Raw genomic sequence first — 25083 nt, 5'->3', positions numbered from 1 at the left:
TCTGGTGTCAGGTGTTTAAAAAAACTTTTCCCTCAATATTGTGCATACTTAATTAAACGGTACAAGTTTCATACATTCTACCATGGATCAGCAAAATTTTTGAACATGTTAAGCGATTTGCCTTTTCCGATGGAAATGCTGACGACATTTGCAAACTTGTCCAAAAGGATGATCTCAGCCAGTACATGAAGTTTATTTGCTAAAGTATCAGTTGTGGGTGTCATCCATTCTCACCCACACCCACCATCCCTACTGAAAAAACAAATTCTTCTTCATGTCAAAAAACCACAGCAGGGATGGGAAAGGGCAAAGTAAAACAGGAATCAATGGATGACATATAGTAATGCTGTTTCGTAATTTCACCAGAAAATGATCTCACATGACAAGAAATATATCAAACAGCATATTGTAATTTGAGCAGTCAACTGAAAATAAACTAGACTACAGCTTTACAGGTTGTTAGTTGCTAGGGAAAATAGCTCTTCACACCAAACAAGTTGGACAGATAATTCTCTTCTTGCCTGGACATGGCAACATTAGAACCAACACACAACCACAACAATCAAGATCCTCAATCAGATTACCATTTACATCACAAAGCGGTGTATCAATGGCATTCAACACCACATTGTGGCAGACTACATTTTACGTGCTGTGATATGAAAGACATCTGACCGATCTCTACACCTTGGTGATGACAATAACATCACACTTGCATCCTCTCCTTTCCTTCTCCAGATACAGTATGCTTCATCGGTATAGTGCGCAAGAAAAATACTTTTCACTTATACTAATACATGTGACAATAATAAATCAAATCAAGAATAGGTATTGACGTACAAATCATATCCGTTTTGATGTCTTTGGTCAAAATCTGTTGTTCACATCAGGAAATAGATGGTGGTTCTCTGATGGCTCTCTTTTTGTTACAAATCCAGACTGAGATGACAAACATTGCTGCTCCCTTGTTTTGTTGATGATAAAGGGTATGATACTAATGATACCCTTTGATAACAATGATAGGTGCAAGATTTGAATTGATTTGATTCATTGTTGTCATATGTATTAGCATACAGTGAAAAGTATTGTTTTTTGCACACTAAACAGACAAAATATACTGTTCACAGAGAAAAAAAGCAAAGTGTAGTGTAAAATGTAGTGCTACAGTCATAGCTGGGTGCAGGGAAAGATCAACTTAGTATAAGGTAGGTCCACTCAAAAGTCTGGAGGCAGCCGGGAAGAAGCTGTTCTTGAGTTGGTTGGTACATGACCTCAGACTTTTGTATCTTTTTCCCAACGGACGAAAGTGGAAAAGAGAATGTCCAGAGCGTGGGGTCCTTTATTATGCTGGTGATTCCCCAAGCATGAAAATTGAGCTTTGTCTTGTAATTATTGGAGGTTTCCAGAACTATAAACCTTGCAAATCACAAAAAAAGACATAATGTATGAGAAGTTCTGAGAGAAACAAGTTTTAGTGAGGAGCTGAAGGAAATCAGCATTTAGAGAAATGGTTTTAGGGAAATTGATGGGATTTAAGTTGGATAAATCTGTAGGTCCTGATAATCTTCATTCCACAGAACTTAAGGAAGTGGCCCTGGAAATAGTAGAAAACAGGTGGCTGTTTTCCAAAATTCTTTGGACTCTTGACTGGTTCCTACAGATTGGAGGGTAGCTAATGTTTCAAAAAGGGAAATAAAGAGAAAACAAAAGAACTATAGACCAGTGAGCCTACTGTCAGTACTAGGGAAGTTGCTGGAGTCCATTATCAAGGATTGTATAACTCAGCATTTGGAAGGCAACGGTATAATCAGAAAAAATAAGAAGGATAAAAGATAAAAGGGTCATCCAGATTCGAAATGTTGGCTCTATTCTCTCCCCACAGATGATATCAGACATGCTGAGATTTTCCAGCATTTTCTGTTTTTGTATAATCAAAGTTGGCATGGATTTATAAAAGGGAAATCATGCTTGACGAATCTACAGAAATTCCTTGAAGATGAAACGAGTAGAATTGAAGGAGAACTAGTAGATGTGGTTTATTTAGACTTTTAGAAGGCTTTCGACAAAGTCTCACACAACAGACTATTATGCAAAGTTAAAGCACATAAGATTCTCTCTTATCTATTCCCTTCATAATTTTGTATACGTTTCTATAAGATCCTCTCTCATTCTTCTGAATTCTATGAGTATAGTTCCAGTTGACTTGGTCTCTCTTCATAAGTCAATACTCTCAAGTCCAGAATCAATGTAGTGAATGTCCTCTGCAACCCCTCCAGTGCCAGTAAATCCTCAAGTAAAAAAGAGACCAAAATTGTACACAATATTCCAGGTGTGACCTCACCAGCATCTTATGCAGCTGCAACATAACCTCCCTGTTTTTAAACTCCATCCCTCTCGCAATGAAGGAGAAAATTCCAGTTGTCTTCTTAATTACCTGCTGCACCTGCAAACCAACTTTTGGCAATTCATGCACAAGGACACCCAGGTCCCTCTGCACAGCAGCATGCTGCAATTTTTTATCATTTAAATAATAATCCATTTTGCTGTTATTCTGATCAAAATGGCTGACCTCACGTTTACCAACACTGCACTTCATCTGCCAGACCCTCACCCACTCGCTCTGCACTAATAAATTTTCCACCTTCATCCCCCAGGCACAGGCTAGTGTGGGATCATGTGTCCATGAGTAATTCTACCAGAGATACCCCCGTGGTGGCGTGTGAGGTTGTCCCATAGTCGAATAGCCAGCATGTGTTTCTATTGAAGCCATTGGCTGTTTTTTTTTACAACCTGGCTATTAGGGTCTGGACTGCTCTCTTTGCTGGCCCATTTGATGCTGGGTGGTATGGTGTTGTCCTGATGTACCAAATCAAGGCTAGTGAAAAACGATCCATTGTCTGAAATTAACACCTCTGGAATCCTGAGCGTTGCAAATGAGGCCCACGGTTTCTCATCGGTTGCCATTGTGTTTACCAAGTTCAATTTATAGATGCCCAATCATCTGGAATGGGCGTCTACTATTACCAAAAACATGAACCCCATAAATGGCCTGCAAAATTGACATGGAGTCACAACCATGGTCTACCTGGCCATTCCCGCGGGTGCAGCAGGACTGCCAGGTGTATCATCTGTCTTTGTTGGCATCTCCAGTACCGACCCACCAATTCCACAATGGCTGCATCCAGACTTGATCACCAGACATAGCTCCTGGCCAACATCATTATGGGGACTTCTGGGTGCCCATGATGTAATTCTGCTAGTATGCCTTGGTGGCCCTGACCTGGGAGAATGACCCATGCTCCCCATAGCAGTATCCCATCTTCCAGTGTTCAGTTCTCTTCTGCTCCAATAGGGGTGGAATTGAGGCTGAACTGGTCTTTCCGCTTTCCCTATTAGCGCCAGGTGCTTTACCTTTGCTAATATAGGGGTTTTTTTTGTGTCCACAGGCATATGTTGTGTGCAGTCACTGGGGATGGTATCCAAGAAGTTTAGTGTCATCACCATTTCTTCTACTCTGGGTACCAACGGTGGGGTGTCCAGTAATGGTAGCCTGCTTAGGGCATCGGCCACTCGAGTACCGGTGCTCCAACCAATATTGTTATGCTGCAGTAATAATGCCTAGCGCTGGATCTGGGCTGAAGCTGTAGGTGGCACTGCTTTGTACTCCTTGAGTAGACCCAGCAAAGGTTTGTGATCAATGACAATCGTGAATTTCCACCCTTATAGTACTAGTGGAAATATCTTCACTGCAAAAATTACAGCCAGACCTCCTTTTTCGATCTGGGCATACTTTCATTCTGCCACTGCTAGAGCCCTGGAGGCATATGCTATTGGTCCTTCCTGTCCATTTTGCCATCTGTGTGCCAGAACTGTGCCACTCCTGTTTGGGGACAAGTTGCAAGTGAGCACCAATTCTTAAGGTGCTAAAACATTTTCTAAGAAGAGTTGCTGTTTAATTTTCTTGAAGGCCCAGTCTTGGCGGGCAGACCATTCCCAGGCTTGTCCCTTTTTTAGTAGCTGCTGTAGGGGATCCAGAATGGAGGCTGATGGAGGGTAGGATAGAATTCTAGTATCAGACCCTTCATTTTAGTTTTACCATAAGTAGGCTAGGATAAGGTAATTATAAAAGTGCCTTGAGAATTCACAATGTGCTTGGAACAAAATATACAAAAGGTATTATAAACTGTACAACCACAACTTAACCGAGTTTAAACTGCATTTTCAATAGATATGTATTGTGTGCCTTGGCCAACTTTGTTCTGAATGCAGCATGAAACATAGTAGTAGACAGGCCAAATTCTGTTAATACAATGGAGTACAGAAAAGCAGTTTGTTATCTGCTTTGGATATGCGAAAGGCAAGTTTAATCACAGGCCTGGTATGTAAGGGAGTGGACTCATCCATGGGTAGTGAGGTTGGAGCACTCTCTCAAGCTGAGAAAGGAGGCCCAGGTTCCAGCAAGAGTGACTCCTTTCACCAATTAAAAGTCACAGATGTTAATAGCAGCTTTGGTTACTGGTAATAATGTGGGTTAGGTTTCCTAGGTAAAGGGGAAGGAATCTACATGGTCAATAAGCTCTTATCCCTGTTGACAGGTGGAACGTTATTGGCTAAAGTAGTAATATTGAATATTGTGATTGGGCTCTCCAGTCTGGTTGACGAGACTAGGCGGGATATTGAAGTGTTCAGAATAATATAATAATTTTACCTGCAGCATTAGGTTAGAGAGGGCAGTCAACCCTCATTGATAGTGTTTCTCTCCTGCTGCATGCATTAGCAAATAAATTCCTTTTCATTCTTTAACTATATACTGTTTTTCACAGTCTATATATTGGTCGAGTGAGGTTAAACAAGTACAGAGCATCTCAGGGGAATACCATCAGAAAATTTCTCTTACAGAGGCCCTATATGAATACGTCACCAGTCCTAAAAACAACCGTTAACTTCTGGATTATGGTGAGGGCAGGGACATCTTTTATTGCCTGCATCCAATCCTCCAGTGGATGTAGGCCTGACTTATCCACTTTGTACTCCAAATATGTTACTCGCAGTGCTAAAAAGGCACATTTCTCCCTTTTTAGGCGCACTCCCGCTGCTGAAAACCTTCTAAGGACTTCCTCCAGGTTCTTTTATCTTATCTTTTAAAAAGCATTTAGATAGTTACGTGGGTACAATGGGTATAGAGGGATATGGGCCAAATATGGGCAATTGGGATTATCTTAGGGGTTTTAAATAAAAAAAGGGTGGCACGGACAAGTTGGGCCAAAGGGCTTGTTTCCATGCTGTAAAACTCTGACTCTATGCAGCGTTTTGCCCTTGTTTTCCCCGTAATGAGAACATCGTCCAGGTAAATGGCGACCTACGGCAACCCTTGTAGTACGCACTCCACCATTCCCTGGAATATTCCACAAGCTGACGATACTCCGAAAAGTAATCTTTTATACTGAAAAAGGCCTGTGTGTTTATTGTAGAGAATTTTTGTGAATCTTCATCCAACTCCAGCTGTAGATATGCATGACACATGTCCAGTTTTGAGATTAAAAGAGTCCTCCTGCCAGCTTTGCATATAGATCCTCAATCCTGGGAACTGAGTATTTATCAAGTTGTGAGGAATGATTTATTGTCTGTTTAAAATCTCCAGAAAGGTGAACCGAGCGGTCCGGCTTCAGGATAGGCACCACTGGTGCCACCCATTCTGAAAATTGGACTGGTTTTATTATGCCTTCGTATTCCAATGTTTTGGTTTCTGTATTGACCTTTTACTTTAATGTGAATGGTATCAGCAGGGCCTTGCAGAATTTTGGGACTGCCTCTGGGTCAACATGTAGTGTTATTTTTGCTCCTTTAATTGTTCCTTGTCCTGCCCAAAAAACCTCTAGGTACTTGCTCAGGTAGCCATTTTCCAGCTGAAAAATGTTTACCCAATCTAGTTGGATCTCCTTCAGCCAATTTCGTACCGATAATCTTTGTCCCAATCCTTCCACTACCAATGGTAGCCTAACCAGTTGTTGCAACAGGCACGAGTTGTTCCCAACATCCTTAGTAGTTCCCCTGTTTAAGTCCTCAGTCTTAAAGTCTCAATCAGGGATAAGGGTTGGAGTCCAGTGTGTATGTTGTTACAGACTGTTTACCCTAGCACAGATATGGCTGCGCCCGTGTTGCTTTCCATTAAAACTGGACTTCCGTTCAGTCTCACAGATAATTTAATAGATTCCGATTTGGTTATTGGTATGCAAAGCAGCTGTCCTTCATTGTAGGTTGGTGGAGCTTCCAGGGTATGCATTTTCCTGTACCTCAGCCTACTTGTCCTTTTGGAAATATTGGTTTGGAACCTTGTTTATCTTCTCCGACTCCTGACACTGGTAACAGTTGCAATGTCATACCGGGTGGGGCACTGCAGGGACTGCTGTCTGTCCAGATCTATTCGGCCTTGTTTAGGAGCAGTTCTACATGCAGCCCTGTATCCGAGTCCTTCCTGAGGGCAGCTGTATAGTGGCCTGCCCTGCAGTGGTAGTACCTTAACTCAATTGCACTGATGTAGTCGTCTACCTCCATCTGAATACCCTGTAAATCATGTGCTCCGCTCACCGCCTTTTCTAAAGGCAAAGCCAGCTGTCACGCCTGTTTACAGTCCAGCTGGGCCTCCGCTAACAGATGTTTTTGTATGGTCATGTTATTGATTCCGCATACCAACTAGTCTCGGAGCATCTCATTTAATGTCAATCCACATTTGCAAGCCTCTGCTAATCATCTTAATCTCGTCAGGAAACTAGTGAATGACTCCCTCGTCTCTCGGAATGCTGAAGAGAGCCGGTAACTTTGCAGGATCAGAGATGGCTTAGGGTCATAATATTCTTTTACTAAGTTTGTAAATTCCTAGGAGGTTTTTATGTCTGGTGCCTCCGGAAAAAATTTAACTGCGTGTAACAGCGAAAACTGCTGGTCCACAAGCAGTCAGCAGGATAACCCATTGCCTTTCACCTAAGGTTACGTCATTAGCTCTGAAGAAGTACTTCATCCGTTCTACATATTGGGCCTAATCTTACACTGCAAGGTCAAAAGTATCCAATTTCCCGAACAGAGGCACGTTTGCCCAGCAATGGCTTAACCTCAAATGTGTAGTGGTTGAGCAAGTTCCTCGGAGCACTCCTTTTTCTTCATTGCCATTGGACCAATTAGGAGTTCATATTCAAGCAGGCCAACCTCAATTGCCTGATTAACGTCATCACAGGTCTGTGGGTCGTGGTTGGGCCTGGACACGACTGGGGAGCGGTTGGGGACGTCGATGCAGCGATCAGGCTAGTCAGCGATCAGGAGGGTGGTAGACAGGGGTCACTGCGCACGTGCCGATCGGAACATATGCAGTGGCCCACTCAGCATTGTGCTGCAGACCTCTCCAACGGGAATAGGCCCAGCACCGGATTTTCATTATGATTTACACTAATGCATTCTGCAGTACACAGAGTGTAGGAGATTCATTTTGAAACACTCACTGAAAAAAACTAGCATGATATACTCCAGTTTTCATGTGAATTTGACATTTAGAATTTTTTTTTGGAGAATCGCCCCCTATGTGGCCTCTGCACACTTTGCTCTACTACTCATCTTAGTGTCATCTGCGAATTTTGATGCACTACACTTGGTCCCCAATTCTAAGTCATCTATGTAAATTGTAAACAATTGAGGTTCCAACACTGATGCCTGAGGCACACCCCTAGTCACTGATCGCCAACCAGAAAAACATTTATCCCCCTCTTTGCTTTCTGCTAGTTAATCAATCCTCTATCCATGCTAATACATTACTTGTATTATCTTATGTAGCAGCCTTTTGTACAGCACCTTGTCGAATGCCTTCTGGAAATCCAGATACGCCTGTTCCCCACTGTCCACCACACTTGTGCAATTCCAGTAAATTAGTTAAACATGATCAATCTTTCATGAATCAATCTTTCTTGAGGAACTTCTTCACTCAAAGGGTGGTGAATCTCTGGAATTCTCTGCCCGTTGAAGTGGTGGAGGCTACCTCGCTAAATATATTTAAGTCACGGGTAGATAGGTTTTTGACAGACAAGGGAATTAAGGGTTATAGGGACAGAGCGGGAAAGTGGAACTGATCCACTTCAGATCAGCCATGATCTTATTGAATGGCAGGGCAGGCTCAAAGGGCTAGATGACCTACTCCTGCTCCTATTTCTTATGTTCTTATGAACCCATGCTGTGTCTGTCCAGTGGGACAATTTCTATTCCAGACGTCCTGCTATTTCTTCCTTGATGATAGACTCAAACATTTTTCCACTACAAAAGTTAAGCTAATCGGCCTATAATTACCTGCCTTTTGTCTACCTCCTTTTTTAAAAAAGTGTCATATTGCTGTTTTCCAATCTGCTGGAACCACCCTCGAGTCCAGTGAATTTTGGTAAATTACCACAAGTGCACTTGCTATTTCCCCCAACATCTTTTTTAATACCCTGGGATGCATTTCATCAGTCCTCCACTGTTCCTCAATTGTCCCATCATCAAGTATTTGCTCCCAGTCTACCTTAGCAAACTCCTCCCTCATCCCACTGTAGTCTCCTTTGCTTAAGCACAAGACACTGGTATTGGATTTTATCTTCTCACCCTCCATCTGTATTTTAAATTCAGCCATACTATGATTGTTCCTTCTGAGAGGATGCCTAACTGTGAGATCATTAATTATTCCTGTCTCATTACACAGGAACAGATCTAGGAGGTGACTAATCAGCTCACTTTATACCTGAAGTTTTTGCAAGTTCTGCAAATAACTCACCAGTTCTTTTTTAAATGAAATGCAAGATTTATTATCTGTAAACATTTAATAATATCTGAACACAATTATAATTTAAATTGGCATCAAACAGCAAAGTTCTTAGTTGATAGGTACAACAGTATTTTATGTTCAGAACAAAGGGTATGAATCAAAAATAAATACGTTAACCTGTCACATTCTTCATTCAGTATTTTCATGCATACACATACTACAAAAATGCTTGAAAACATCAAACATTAAAATGTATCTACAATTTTAATTTCAGACTTTGGACAGAGGACCAAGGGACAAACTCTACAAACTAACAGCTTTAATGTGAACGATCAAGGGCAAAATACTGCTGATGCTGAAAATCTGAATTAAAAACAGAAATAAACATTTCAGGTCTGGTCCTGAGTGGTCACCAAATCAAATTAAAATCTTATGTATTGATCACAATTTTCAACTTTTTATGCAAATATTATTTTGCCCTGCCTTGATCAAAAAAAAACAACTCCAGTTAATAAGCTACCCGTTCTCCAGCAAAATTGACCAGTTTACCTCATCATTCTGTAAATTAAGTTTCTTCCTGTTATAGAGCACAAAGCTGTACAACCAGGGTCAGCGCGAGTGGCAAATAAGCAATTATCAACACAACTGACAAAATGTATTAATGTGAATAAGAAGCTTACTGACAGAAATATATCAGGTTTTATAAATATAAAAAAACTGCGTTCAAAGGTGTAAACATGCTGTCATAGCCTGGACATCATTCACAAATAATTGATAAATCAGTTTTGTGATAGATGAACCACAGCTGGCCTGTATATCTATTCCAAACTTTTTTTTAGTGCATAATCACATATTTACTATTCTTATTCCAGATGTAGACAAGATTTCCACTTTTCCAGCTAACCTATGAAGCCCTAACTTAAAGTTAATACTGCATACCGGGTGTACATCAACATTGGTTATGGAACCTGCCTTTTAAGTTATTATTACACAGCACAGGCCAGCACACAGGGTTACCAAATGAAACTTCTGGACTTATTCTAGTCATAAATTGTGTTCGTATCTTTGTGTTTTTTTTTGGCCAAATTCAAATGCAAAAGTCTATACACGATTTCTAAAAAAGCAAACCTCTGTAATTAAGTATCTCAGTGAAATGTACATTGTGTAGCATACCAGATATAATGAAACTTGCTCTTTTACAGATCTGCATCAATTTGTGCTTACCAGGAGACTCAGACCTGGAAATACTGTTAGTATACAAATCATCTGTGTCAGTAGAATGCAGATCTGTGTCAGATCGAGCCAAACTCAGATTACTGGGTTCCTCAGAGTGTGTAGTCCGGCTGCCTTCTGAAGGAGGAGACCCTCTTGAACCTAAAAACAATAGACAGTGTGAAAACTGTAGCACAATAGCTCTATAAAGGGAAATAAGGTAGTAAAAAATCTTGTAGTCACTGACATTACAATCTTGTGTGAGAGAGAGAGAGTGTGGGAAGGTTTCTCTAAACATCACTTTAAATTTGCTTTATACATGTATTATGCTGTGCTGCATGCATAAGGGCGTATTTCAAGAACATAACATTTTTGGGACTCAGGCGATGTCATCTGGACAACAAGGTGCATAACTTTATTTATGTTATGTAACACATACAGGGAGTGCTCAAGGTTGCTTATATGCTAGCAACAAGCTCCCAAAACAAATCAGATTTCACAAGATCACAGGATAATTACAGGTGACAAAAGTTATTCAGCCATTTTTATCCATCCAGAAAAGTTACCTATTGAGCATCCAATTGTTTCCTATTCCAGGTGTTTCACTGCACAATCACATGATCACAGATCATTACAGCAGGGAAAGCAGGCATTTGGCCCATCATGTCTGCACAAGGCCTCTGAATGAGCAACTGATCCAGTTCTATTTTCCTTCTCCCCATAATATTGCACTTTGTTCCTTTTCAGATAACAGTCTAATTCCCTTCTAAATATTTAAATTAAATCTGCCTCCACCACAGTCTCAGGCAGCGCATTCCAGAATCTAACCACTCGCTGTATTAAAAAGCTTTTCCTGAGATTATTTTCATTTGTGTACCTAAACGTTGCAGACTATGCAGGGCCCAGATTTGGTCTCTGATCAGCTAATCTCATGCCAAATATCAAGAAACCAGTGTCACTGAAAGCATACCACGTGAAAGCACTAGCACGAAGGGGAGTGAAAAAATTGGTAACACATCAGAAAAGAAAGTACTAGAAAGTGTTTCTGGAAATCATACAAGAGGCTGTATCATATTCTACCAGATTGGTTTTAATTTCACTATTTTCTCCCCGTTTCACATATTCACTCCGGACATGGTTTTTCCACGTTTCACTTGCTTTCGACTAAATCCTTACCATTTGGCCTCTGTAAGTGGAAGTATTCACTGCAAAAAAATGGACCAATAAATCATCCAGAAGAACATTTGAGAGCCAAAAAGTGTAGTCATGTAAAATTATGATAAGTAAAATTGAAAAGGTATGTGAGCTGTATGTCCCAAAAATTGGTTAATTATTTTTACCCTACAGTGGATAGCCATCGCTGGCAAACTTGACCAGCCCATACTTTCAAAACCCAAAACAAACGTCTATTGCAAGATGGGATTCTGCAATTAGACAACATTTACTGAATAATCTTGAGTGCATTATCAATTTAAGATAATCAAGCAAACATGGCTTATTTACACTTGTTAGATGAAACAGACATTTCATACAGGGACTGGTTATCTGCAAGCAAAAGGAATATACTCAAACCTTTTTTGAAGTACCTAGGAGCATGTGAAGCCCCACTGCTTTCTCCATGGCAATGCCTCAGCCAGAGTAGACTTACTGATCAGCACCTTTTCTCCTGTGCTATAAATGGTGATCATTTGAATTTTGGAATTCTTGCATTTGCCCTGATGAATGCAAGACACAAAGCTTTGGCAACATTTCTCTCTTTTTAGCAACATTTGAGTGCTTGTGCTGCTAATTGACTGTTTCGGTTAACTCTGCCTAAATCTCTTTTCATCAAGATCAGTCCTCTCAACATCAGTCTTTTCTTATCAATATTGCTATTTCTTCTCTGTCTCATATAATTTACTCCTCCTAAAGACATTGGAACTCATGTTGTTTATTTTTCACTCTGGTCCAGCTTGTAGCCAAGTCTCCATTATGCTATTGAATCAATATCTTCTGAGGAACATAATTACTTTCTATTCCCCCATCAGTTTCAGCATTAGGAACAGTATAAAAAATGCACTTGATTCGTTTGTTTGTGCTAGAAACTGCTTTTTTTGTTCAAGTTTATATGTTGCAACTTTGTTCTGTAGCCACATGCAGTGCCCAAAATCTTTCAGTACCATGAAATCTCTGCATTTTCACAAAAAATCTAGATGCCAACCTCAGCTGATTGTAATCCAGGCTAAAATATCATCACAACCTATTCTAACTCTGATGACCAGGGTCCTACCTAATAGAATGGAAAAAATTGATTCAATGCTTGGAAGGACAGTGGCATGGTGGTTAGCACTGCTGCTTCACAACACCAGGGACCCAGGTTGAATTCCAGCCTTGGGTCACTATCTCTACAGAGTCTGCATTTTCTCCCAGTGTTTGTGTGGGTTTCCTCCGGGTGTTCTGGTTTCCTCCCACAATCCAAAAGATGTGCTGGTAGGTGCGTTGGCCATGCTGAGCTCTCCCTCAGTGTGTCTGAACATGCGCTGGAGTATGAAGACAAGGGCATTTCCACAGTAACTTAATTGCAGTGTTAATGTAAGCCTACTTGTGACAGTAATAAATAAACTTAAACACTGAATTGGGGTTGATCCTGCAAGTTGGCCATGTGAAGACAATTGTGGGGCTAGACAATGAGGACCACAGCCAGAAATATAAAACAAAGGTATATGGATCAACCACAAATTGAACACCCTTCCTGATGTTACCAAAGAACAGAAATAGGAGCAGGAGTAGGCCATCTAGCCCCTCAAGCCTGCTCCACCATTCAATAAGATCATGGCTGATCTGATAGTGGGTTCAGTTCCACTTACCCACCTGCTCCCATAACCCTTAATTCCCTTATTGGTTAAAAATCTGCGACTTAAACATATTTAACAAGGTAGCCTCTACTGCTTCATTGAGCAGAGAATTCCAAAGATTCACTACCCTCTGAGAGAAGAAGTAGTTCCTCCTCAACTCTGTTCTAAATTGACTCCCCCATATTTTGAGGCTGTGACTCCTAGTTCTTGTTTCCATTCTAAGTGGAAATAACCTTGCTGCTTCTACCCTATCTAGCCCCTTCATTATCTCATATGTCTCTAAAAGATCTCCCCTCAACCTTCTAAACTCCAATGAGTACAGGCCCAATCTACTCAATCTCTCCTCATAAGCTAATCTCAAGTCTGGAATCAACCTGGTGAACCTTCTCTGTAACCCCCCCAAAGCTAATATATCTTTTCTTAAAGAAAGGGCCCAAAATTGTACACAGTACTATAGGTGCAGCCTCACCAGTACCTTGTACAATTGCAGCATGACTTCCCTGCTTTTATACTCCATCCCTCTCACGATAAAGACCAACATTCCATCTGCCTTCTTGATTACCTGCTGCACCTGCAAACTGAGTTTTTGTGATTCATGCACAAGGATTCCCAGGTGCCTCTGCACAGTAGCATGTTGTAATTTTTCACTGTTTAAATAACAGTCCATTTTACTATTATTCCTTCCAAAGTGGATAACCTCACACTTACCAACGTTATACTCCATCTGCCAGATCCTTGCCCACTCACTTAGCCTATCCAAATCTCTCTGCAGACTTTGTGTCCTCCACGCAATTTGCTTTCCCACTCATCTTTGTGTCATCCACAAACTTTGTTACCCTATACTCAGTCCGCTCCTCCAGATTATCTATGTATATGGTAAACAGTTGAGGCCCCAGCACCAATCCCTGCAGCACACCACTAGTCACTGATTGCCAACCAGAAAAGCACACATTTATTCTGACTCTCTGCTTTCTGTTAGATAGCCAATCCTCAATCCACACTAACACTTTACTCCCAATTCCATGTACCTTTATCTTATGCAGCAACCTTTTGTGAGGCACCTTATCGAATGCCTTCTGGAAATCTAAATACACCACCTTCCCTCTGTCAACCGCATTCGTTATATCCTCATAAAATTCCAGTAAATAAGTCAAAACATGACTTTCCCTTCATGAATCCATGTTGCGTCTGCTTGATTGAACCATTCTTTTCCAGGTGTCCTGCTATTTCTTCCTTAATGATAGATTCCATTATTTTCCCAACTACAGATGCTAAGCTAACCGGCCTATAGTTACCTGCCTTTTGTCTACCTCTTTTTTTAAAACAGTGGTGTTACATTAACTGTTTTTCAATCAGCTGGCACCTACCCAGAGTCCAGCGAATTTTGATAAATTACAACTAATGCATTTGCTATTACTTCTGCTGTTTCTTTTAGTACCCTGGGATGCATTCCATCCGGACCAGGGGACTTGTCTACTTATAGTCCCATTAGCCTACCCAGCACTACCTCTTTAGTAATAGTGATCGTTTTAAGGTCCCCACCCTCTACAGTCCCATGACCATCAATTATTGGTATGCTATTTGTGTTCTCCACTGTGAAGACCGACAAAAAAAAACTTGTTTAAGGTTTCGGCCATTTCCTCGTATCCCATTATAAATCCCCCTCCTCCAGATCGTCTATGTATATGGTAAACAGTTGAGGCCCCAGCACCAATCCCTGTGGCAGTGGCTATTCTACACTATTGCCGAAGTTGCCTTGGAGGTCGACATCTATGACATCTTAATCAAAACTCTGGGCTAAAATACAGATCAAGTTGTTTGCCCATGCAGAATTGCCCCTTGGTGTCCAGGAATCTGCAGGTTGGGTGGATTGACCATGGTGAATGCACGGGGTTGTGGGGATAGGGTGGAGCAGAGGGCCTAGATGGGATGCTCTTATGGAAAGTCGGTACAGACCTGATAGGCCAAAAGGCCTCTTTCTGCACTGCAGGGATTCTGATTCTAAAATTACTACAGCCTCCATCTAGATAAGGCTACTAGTCCTAACAGGCTGCTCCTCTCCTTGGTGCAAAGCCCGTAATAGCTTAAAAAAGGTTCTGTAAATGCATTCATAATGTTCTAACAGCTGCTCCACTATTCTGCTAACAGTTCTTTGCCATTAAAAAAAAACACAACATACTTAATAGCTGCTGTTACCATTCCAAAGAAAATCTGACCAACACAGACAAGCAGGATTTTTTGGCAGACTTATCATATTCATATTGTCAGACCATGGCTGCAGCCCTACGTTCCTCAAAGCTGATGGGTAAACTTTTCTACTACAAAAAACAACTTTAAATGTTTCTTTGTAATTACTTTCTAACCTCCAATGAAGTGGCCCTGCTGTTCTTCAGTGATGTAAGGAGCATGTGATCTGTGAAAGAATGCCAGTTATGCAATTATGGTAAATCCAGTTAATGAGCAGCAGAGCATGGTCAGTGGTCTGAACATGTCCATCTAATACCAAGTCCACACAGGCACTCTCAAAAGGATAGTAAAGCATGGGATTGTTATAACTGGCAAGGAAAGGATTACTGACAGCTGCTTCATATTGTTCAAGTGAACAGAGGCAAATGATGACTTTTCCATGGGGCTTAACTCTACCGTGCTGAGTCATGAAATTCTCAACCACTAACCAACCTATCAGCACTGCTCATCTGCCTTTAACTGAAACCATCTCATTCTCACCCTTAAAAAACTGAAATAACAAACATTTCACTGAGAGTATATACCCATTGTTCAAATACACTGTTCTATTTACTGTTGGTTATTTTTGAAACAAGAACTAAAAGACAGCGTCAACTAACCTTGGGTTATATCAATCACCACCCTCTTTAAAATGCACAATTATTGGTTCACTAGCATATTTTCAGTAGTGTTGTATGTGCTGAAAAACATGGGAGTTTTGATGTTAGTTAAATAGAGGGGATGTATTGATCAGAGATGGAGACAGTAGAAACTGAATTACCTCTTTCCTTTATGACAGACAAGTGCCAAAATTGCCAACATTGAAATTCCCATCAGAAATATTATCAATTTTGCATTATCAATTCACACATAAAAGTGGTACTAAAATATTATGACAGGAATTGCGAGTGAGAAGAACAGGAATTTGGTGACACATGTAAGGTTTTTAATTATATAATTACAAGGCTACATAAAAAAAAACTATAAAGAAAGGCAAGATAGATTATGAGAGTAAACTAACTCAGAATATAAAAACAAATAGCAAAAGTTTCTACAAGTATATAAAATGAAGAAGAATGGCGAAAATAACAGTGGTCCTTTAGGGGACAAGAAGGTGGATGTAATAACTGGAAATGAGAAAATGGCTGAGGCATTGAACAGGTATTTTGTGTCACAGTGGAAGACACAAATAACATGCCAAAAATTGATGACAAGGCAGCGATGGCAGATGAGATCCTAGAAATTATTATCATGAAAGAGGTAGTGTTGGGCAAGTTAATGGGGCTAAAGGTAGACAAGTCTCCTGGTCCTGATGGAATGCATCCCAGGGTACTAAAAGAGATGGCGGGAGAAATAGCAAATGCACTAGTGGTAATTTACCAAAATTTGCTGGAATCTGGGGTGGGTCCCGCAGATTGGAAAACAGCAAATGTGACACCACTGTTTAAAAAGAGATAGACAAAAGACAGGTAACTATCGGCTGGTTAGCTTAACTTCTGTAGTAGGGAAAATGCTTGAATCGATCATTACAGAAGAAATAGCGAGACATCTGGGATATAAATTGTCCCATTGGTAAGACGCAGCATGGGTTCATAAAAGGGCAAGTCATGTTTGACTAATTTGGTGGAATTCTTTGAGAACATTAATGTGCAGTGAACAGCAGGGAATCTGTGGATGTGGTGTAACTGGATTTCCAGAAGGCATTTGACAAAGTGCCATACCAAAGCCTGCTACATAAGATAAAGGCACAGTGTTATGGGTAATGTATTAGCATGGAAAGAGGGTTGGTTAACTAACAGAGTAAAAAGTGGGGGTAAATGGGTGTTTTTCTGATTGGCGATCAGTGCCTAGTGGTGTGCCTCAGGGATCAGTGTTGGGACCACAATTGTTTATGAGTTACATAAATGATTTGGAGTTAGGGACCAAGTGTAGTGTATCAACATTCACAGATGACACCAAGATGAGTGGAAGAGCAAAGTGTGCAGAGGACGCTGAAAGTCTGCAAAGGGATATAGATACTCTAAGTGAGTGGGTAAGGGTCTGGCAGATGAAGTACAATGTTGGTAAATGTGAGGTCATCCATTTTGGTAGGAATAACAGCAAAATGGACTATTATTCAAATGGTAAAAAATTGCAGCATGCTACAGTGCAGAGGAACCTGGGTGTCCTTCTGCAGGAATCTCAAGGAGTTGGTTTGCAGGTGCAGTAGTAATTAAGGCGGCAAATGGAATTTTGTCCTTCATTACTAGAGGAATGGAGTTTAAAAACACTGAAATTATGTTGCAGCTGTATAAGGTGCTGGTAAGGCCACACCAGGATTATTGTGTACAGTTTTGGTCTCCTTATTTGAGACAGAATATACTGACACTGGAGTTGGGGCGGGGGGGGCACACAGAGGAGATTCACTAGGTTGATTCCAGAGTTGAGAGGGTTGGCTTGTGCAGAGAGACAGAATGAGGGGAGATCTTATAGAAACATATCAGATTATGAAGGAATAGATAAAATAGAAGCAGGGAAGTGGTTTCCACTGGCCGGTGAACTAGGGGGCATAGCCTCAAAATAAGGGGAAGCAGATTTAGGACTGAGTTGAGGAGGAACTTCTTCACAAAGGGTTGTGAATCTGTGGAATTCCCTGCCCAGTGAAGCAATTGAGGCTACCTCATTGAATGTTTTTAAGGCAAGGATAAATTTTTGAACAGGAAAGGAATTAAGGGTTATGGTGGGTGGGATAGTAAGTGGAGCTGAGTCCACAAAAAGATCAGCCACGATTAGTCTTTCTGATCGATAAGGGAATTAAGGGTTATGGGGAGCAGGCGGGTAAGTGGAACTGATCCACTTCAGATCAGCCATGATCTTATAGAATGGTGGGGTAGGCTCGAGGGGTTAGATGGCCTACTCCTGCTCCTATTTCTTCTGTTCTTATGATCTTATTGAATGGTGGAACAGGCTTGAGGGCCCAGATGGCCTACTCCTGCTCCTGGTTCTTATGTTCTTATTATCATATAGGCAGCTGGATGTGAATAAGTAGTAAATTATGAATTCAATTAGAAATGGCTTGTGTCATCTTAATGTCAACTGTTGAATGACCTTTGAAATTTGATTTGTCTCTATCTGGAATTTTTGATGCTTAACCTGAACCCTGAAATTTCTGGCACCTCCTGGATTGCTGAGATTGTTGTTTTGAAAATGTATATTCTGTTGACTGACTATCTGATGTTAAATAAACCATATTGCAGTAGAAATAACTTACTGTATATTTTTAATATATAATACACATTATTTAAATCAAAAGTCATACCACAATATTATCCATAAGGTAAATTTGTCATTAAGATCCAATACTGCAATATTGCTACCTACACATTACAAAATATAAACTATTTAACAAAAAAGATTACTTTTGTTCAAAATACATTTGCTTTTCTTCTATTTCATGCTTTTGTACATTGTTTTACATTAACCTACATCTATTATTCAGTCACTTAAAAGGAAGCAAGTGTACGAGAATGACCCCATCCACTCATAGGAAACATTAACCTTATTGTTTTAGCAGTCATATCAAAATTCATTTTAATTTTACATCCCATAGTAATGCTGCAACTTTATAAGACCCTTGTCAGGCCTCATTTGGAGTACTGTGCGCAGTTCTGGTCGCCTCACTATAGGAAGGACATAGAAGCTATTGAAAGGGTACAGAGGAGATTTACAAGGATGTTGCCTGGACTGGGAGGCATGCCTTATGAAGTTAGGTTGAGGGAGCTGGGACTCTTTTCCCTGGAGAGACGAAGGTTGAGAGGCGACCTGATAGAAGTTTATAAAATGTTGAGAGGAATAGATAGGGTGGATTCTCAGAGACTATTTCCCCGGGTTGAAATGGTCGCTACGAGAGGACACAGATTGAAGGTGCGGGAAGGCAAGTACAGAAGTGATGTTAGGGCTAAGTTTTTCACTCAGAGGGTGGTGAGTGAATGGAATCGGCTGCCATCAGTGGTGGTGGAGGCGAACTCGTTGGGGTCTTTTAAAAAGACTTCTGGATGAGTATATGGAATTTAATGGGATTGGGGGTTATAGATAGGTCCATAGATTGGTAGGTGTTGATGTGATCGGCGCAACTCGTGGGCCGAAGGGCCTGTTTGTGCTGTAGCGTTCTATGTTCTATCACTATTTTAATTGAATTCCTCATAAATGGTACATTCATTTTTTAATATATTGGTTTTTGCTTACAAAACAGTTGATAATTAAGCCAAATGGAATGAGCTGTCAGAGGAGATCATAGAGGCGAGTACAATTACAACATTTAAAATACATTTAGACAAGCAGGAAAGGTTTAGAGGGATATGGGCCAAATGTGGGAGAATGGGACTAGTTCAGTTTAGGAAACCTGGTCAGCATGGACCAGTTGGGCTGAAGGGTCTGTTTGCTTGCTGTATATCTTTATGACTTGATGTGACAGCTCCACAGTAACAGTGCCATTTCCATGCCAATTTGTTCCATTTTCACACTTAGTTTCAAAATTTCAAACAAATTCTCAAAATGATGTCCAGGTCTTGGAACTATCTGCTGAAGTCAAGACCATCCTCCTAAAGAAAAAGATTAAGATTTCTATTGAAATTCAACTACATTTTTGCAGGAGACAAATTAAAACGTCCAATTTCAGACCTATTCAAGCCAAAATAAAGTCCAAGTGTACTTTTTGAGATCACTGCTGTTCATGAAAAACACCATGTAAATATAAGTCTTTCTTTTTATGTATCTTGTGCATAGGGAAATTATATACATGACATGTTGAATTGTGGGAATTATACTGTACAGAAGTTCCTAATTATTGTCATGCATACTTCCAAAGGTTACTCACCAACATAGCTGCTCCTACAAGATTTAGCAGCTTATAGTCAATGGTGTTTTGCTACTATAATTACATGATAGGTCAAACCAGAAGTGTACTGGTATTGGAATCTGAACTGAATAAGTGTATTCTTCAACTATGCTGCTTTGCATTTTCACTCCTTCCTTGGTGAACAGTGAGTAGTAATGGAAGAATTCACAAGTTGATTTAACACTCAAAATGTGACTGCTCCTTTCATGGCCATGACCATCTTTATAACAACAAGAATGGTTAGTTCAAACAGCAGCAGAGCTTTATGCACTCCCACAACCCATATTCTAACGAGGAACCTCCCACACCTCTCAAACATGAATATCCCGCTGGATATCAGCCCAGCATTCAAAACTCTTCTCATTGGGTCATCTAACTTTGCACCATCTCAATAAAACTACCATGAAGTCAAAGAGTTTGCCCTATATATACACAAATGAGACTGAGGAAACATTTGATGAGATAAAACCATATCTGAATTAGTGGAGGGTTTTCAAACTTTTCCAGCCCTGGAATCCTTTTGACCTCCCAAGATACTGAAGAAACCCCTGAGAAATATTCTTATTACACTGAAGGGCCAAACCACAAAAAAAAAATTGTTGTCACACAACAAATACAAACGTAAAAAAACTATTTTTTTGGAAGTTATCGCTATTTCTTATGTGTATACGTTTACTATTCTTAAAAAAAACTTATATCATGCAAGGTGTCTTTGACCTGATCTGGTATATATATATATATATATATATATATATGTGACTCCAGACCCACAGCAATTGCTTGGGGTGGAGGGGGAGGGGTAACATGGTTTTCTTAATTGCCCTCTTTAAAGGCCTAACAAGCCACTTGGTTGGATCCAACCCCTACAAAGTTGTTAAGTACCAGAACCATACAGACTGCCCAGCCTGACTTAGTCATTGGAAATTACAATGGTAAACTCAGAACCATCGACCTGGCAAAATCCTCCTTACTAACAGAATTGGGTGAGTTGTTCCACAGCTTAGCCCAGCAACAGTATAATTATACATATGGAATCATACCTTACAGATGATGTTCCAGCCACTATCATCCCTGGGAATTTCCTGTCCTACTAGCAAGACAGATGCAGCAGAGGTGGCAGCACAGTGAGATGCAGACAGGAATGAGTCCCCAACATCAACTCTGGAATGCATGAAGTCTCATAGCATCAGAACTAATGTGGCCAAGGAAATCACTTACCACAGCACCACCACCACCGCCCCCCCCACCACTTCCTCAGCTGGCCAGTCAGTACTCCAAGTTGAGCACCACTTGGTGTTCAATACATGAACAGAAATGATTTGGCTCTTCAGGAGACCGGGACACCCTCTCAGGATCACCTTCAGAAAAGGAGTGGAGGGAATGGAAAGGATGCCAACTCCTGGAGTTAGGACCAGACAGCAGTGTCACACACATGAAATGAAGTTACACGAGTGGGTCAACAACAGTGAAACCACCTTCACATGACATCTCCTACCCACCACGCCACCGACCTTTCTTGCTGCTCAATGCATTGCATCCTCATCATTAACCTAGCATTGAAGTCACACCTATCATTTAGATATTCCAGACCTACCAATGCTGTCAGCCTCACATCAACCTCTTACAACATCCCTATATCTCAAAGCTATTCACCTGTGACAGGCACATCACCCAGTGTTGCACAACAAACTTATATTGTATCCTCTTTCCTGCAGGACAAGGAGGCACACAGTTGGAAATAGAAGAGTCATTGGGAGGGACAAAAATCTGCATCTCCTGAGCCCTACAGAGCAGATGGTTGTCTGCAACATAAGAAAAATAAGAAATAGGAGCAGCAGTAGGCCACCTAGCCCCTCAAGCCTGCCCCGCCATTCAATAAGATCATGGCTGATCTGTCGTGGCTCAGTTCCACATTCCCGCCCTCTCCCCATAACCCTTAATCCCCTTGCCTATCAAAAACCTATCAACCCGCGTTTTAAAAATATTGAGCGAGGCAGCCTCCACCACTTCAATGGGCAGAGAATTCCAGAGATTCACCACCCTTTGAGTGAAGAAGTTCCTCTTCAACATGGCCCTTAGCATTTCACATCACTGACAACATTGGGATCTTCCTGCTTTATGCCACTTCTCACCACCCAGCACAACTTCACCTTTCTAGCTGGCACAATGGGCAAGCTGCTTCCCATCAGAATCACCTCCTTCATTCCTGCTTTTCAGAGGTTGCTTCTCTTGCAAACTCATAACACCTCCAAAAACACTTAAGTGTTGTTTAACTCTGGTAACAGAAAGAAACATTTTAGCTTTCTTGCAATCAGGGTAGCTGGCCATTTAAATAAAGCTACTGCAGGGCCCACCTTGCAATCTCATTCTCTTTAGAGTAGGAGACATGCCAGCATTGCGTCTACACATCCTGGACATGCTCTCTTCCACCTTCTACCCTTGGGAAAAAGATACAAAAGTCTGAGATCACGTACCAACCAACTCAAGAACAGCTTCTTCCCTGTTGCCATCAGACTTTTGAGTGGACCTTCCATATATTAAGCTGATCTTTCTCTACACACGAGCCGACTATTCTGCACCCTCTCCTTTCTGTCTCCCCTATGTTTTCTGTGATTGGTAAGTTTTGTCTGTATAGCACACAATAAATAATACTTTTCACTGTATTCCAATACAGGTGACAATAATAAATCAAATCAAATCAAATCATTGTCATGACCTGCATTGTCCAAGTTCAGAATCCTGGAATCACATCAGATTATCAAGTTGCATGGTAGCACCACTTCTATATGTTCAGATGCCCACATCATTGACAATACCACGCAGCAGCATAGGTCCCAGGAAGAGCAGATATGTTTTCACTATGCAACTAACATCTGTGCTACATATTTGAGTTCTGTGTCCTAAGAATTTAAGAAAATCGATGAAAATGCTAAAGGAGAGAAATACATAAACATGGTTGCTGACAGCTTTCCTTTGGGTAATGAGTAACAATTCACAAATTACTTTTGGGCTACACTCATTCTAATCACTAACCTGCAGACAGAGAGTGGAGTGGTGAAAGATTAGGCCATGCTTGGTCATCAAACCGAATCCATCCACTGGGCACAGATGCTGTTTGCGTCAGACACACTGGGCTTTGCTCCTTTATAACCAAAGGACTACCTTGAATGGATGAAGAGGATTGTTGAACTGCATAGTTCAGGTAATTCTCATCTCCAAGTGATGTGAATGAAGCTAGTGAATAGTTACTGTGTTCTCCAACTGTTGATCATAAAATTATTTTCACATTATCAAATAGTTTTTTCTAATTCCATGAACATCAGACTAGAAACAAAAAATTTTGACTTAAAAGCAATTCCTCTCTACAGGATTAGTTCATAGAACTTTTATTACAAACTTAATTACTTATTTTGTCTCAGTCACTTTAAACAGAGACCAAGACAAGAAGCAGGGAAAAAAAGGAACACAAACATTGAAAAGGACCATGCCAAACCAACTAATAATTATCTTTACTTTTAAGAACATAAGAAATAGGAGCAGGAGTAGGCCACCTAGCCCTTCGAGCCTGCCCCGCCATTCAATAAGATCATGGCTGATCTGTCGCTGCTCAGTTCCACTTTCCCGCCCTCTCCCCATAACCCTTAATCCCCTCTCTTATCAAAAACCCATCAACCCGCGTCTTAAAAATATTTAGCGAGGCAGCCTCCACCACTTCAACGGGCAGAGAATTCCAGAGATTCACCACCCTTTGAGTGAAGAAGTTCCTCCTCAACTCCGTTCTAAACCGCCCCCCTTTTATCTTGAGGCTGTGCCCCCTAGTCCTACTGTCTTTTTTGAGCGGGAAGAATCTCTCCACCTCTATCCTATCCATCCCATTCATCATCTTATACGTCTCAATGAGATCTCCCCTCATTCTTCTAAACTCTAACGAGTACAAGCCCAGTTTATTCAGCCTCTCCTCATAGCTCAACCCCCTCAACTCCGGTATCAGCCTAGTAAACCTCCTCTGCACTCCCTCCAAGGCCAAAATATCTTTGCGCAGGTGCGGCGCCCAAAACTGCACACAGTACTCCAGCTGCGGCCTCACCAATGCCCTATACAGCTGCAGCAAGACCTCCCTACTTTTATATTCAATCCCCCTCGCTATGAAGGCCAGCATCCCATTCGCCTTCCTGACCACCTGCTGCACCTGCAAGCTGGGTTTTTGCGACTCATGCACAAGGACCCCGAGGTCCCTCTGCACCGTCGCCTGCTGCAGTTTTTCGCCCTGTAAGTAATAGTCCTTCCTACCATTCTTCCTACCAAAGTGGACCACCTCACACTTGCCAACATTAAATTCCAATTTATTTCCAACTAATTTTCTAAAAGAACAGTTATATGGCAACCTAAGTAAAAGGGGAAGCCAAATTTACAATTGAAAGTGAATTTTGAAGTATTAGTACAATCCTACTGCTCCCAACAAAAATAACAGATTTTTTGATGATCTTCTGTACAAAATATACATCAGTTTTTTTTTGTTTAGAACTATCAGTTTCAGTAAGCTACATTCTTTAGTACTATGAAAGGAACAATAGTTGATGCATTTTGCACATCAATAATACTTTGCTAAGCTGTGATACATAACGCTCATTTTTTGATATATTAAAAGAGTGGAATTCTGGTCAGTGCTTGAAGCAAAAGTACATCTTTCTAAAGAAAATCCTTATCAAAACAGGACATTTGAAACAAAGGTTGTCACAGTGCCTACTGCAGTGCTGCTGATATAATTAAAAATTAGACAGTTTCTTTATTCAGATTCCAATACATGAAATATTAATTTCCCATAAAAGAGAGAGCTTTACCTGCTTCGCTTGTATACGCTGTGCATTGTACATCATCATTAAAGGAGATCCACTCTGATCTGTGGGTAGCGATCACATTAGCAGATAACATTGCTGTATCACGCGTGTACAAGTTGTTCAATATGATACTGCAATAATTTGGTGATAGGTTAGCAACGTTGAAGAATAACTTTCACCCAAAGCAACTTCATCAACTTCCTTGGGATTTTCTTGATTAGGGAATCAATCATGGTACAAATCCACAAAAGCTTACTGTGAAACACAAAGCATTGATCATAAGATCAGTTAGGAGAACAGCATCAAATCATGCAGTAT

At 40.8% G+C, this 25083-nt stretch overlaps 1 protein-coding gene across 3 annotated transcripts in view; it reads right to left on the bottom strand.

Annotated features, from left to right (window-relative positions):
- Positions 1 to 25083, bottom strand: part of ston2 (stonin 2) — a 117092-nt gene that overhangs the window by 65575 nt on the left and 26434 nt on the right. For 2 of the 3 annotated variants that reach the window (XM_080202215.1, XM_080202216.1), the window contains exons 2-4: positions 24769 to 25020; positions 22961 to 23188; positions 10004 to 10153 (exon numbers count right to left, since the gene is read on the bottom strand). In XM_080202215.1, coding sequence (XP_080058341.1) covers positions 10004 to 10153; positions 22961 to 23188; positions 24769 to 24859 — 469 coding nt within the window. In that variant the 5' untranslated portion in view covers positions 24860 to 25020. The remainder of the gene's footprint in view (positions 1 to 10003; positions 10154 to 22960; positions 23189 to 24768; positions 25021 to 25083) is intronic. The other variant, XM_080202217.1, reaches the window with a different exon arrangement.

Source organism: Carcharhinus amblyrhynchos, chromosome 14 (assembly GCF_965287045.1).
Source record: "Carcharhinus amblyrhynchos chromosome 14, sCarAmb.v2.hapA, whole genome shotgun sequence".
Lineage (NCBI taxonomy): Eukaryota > Metazoa > Chordata > Chondrichthyes > Carcharhiniformes > Carcharhinidae > Carcharhinus > Carcharhinus amblyrhynchos.
Note: the sequence above shows the minus strand (reverse complement) of the source record. Positions and strands in the feature narration are given on the sequence as shown.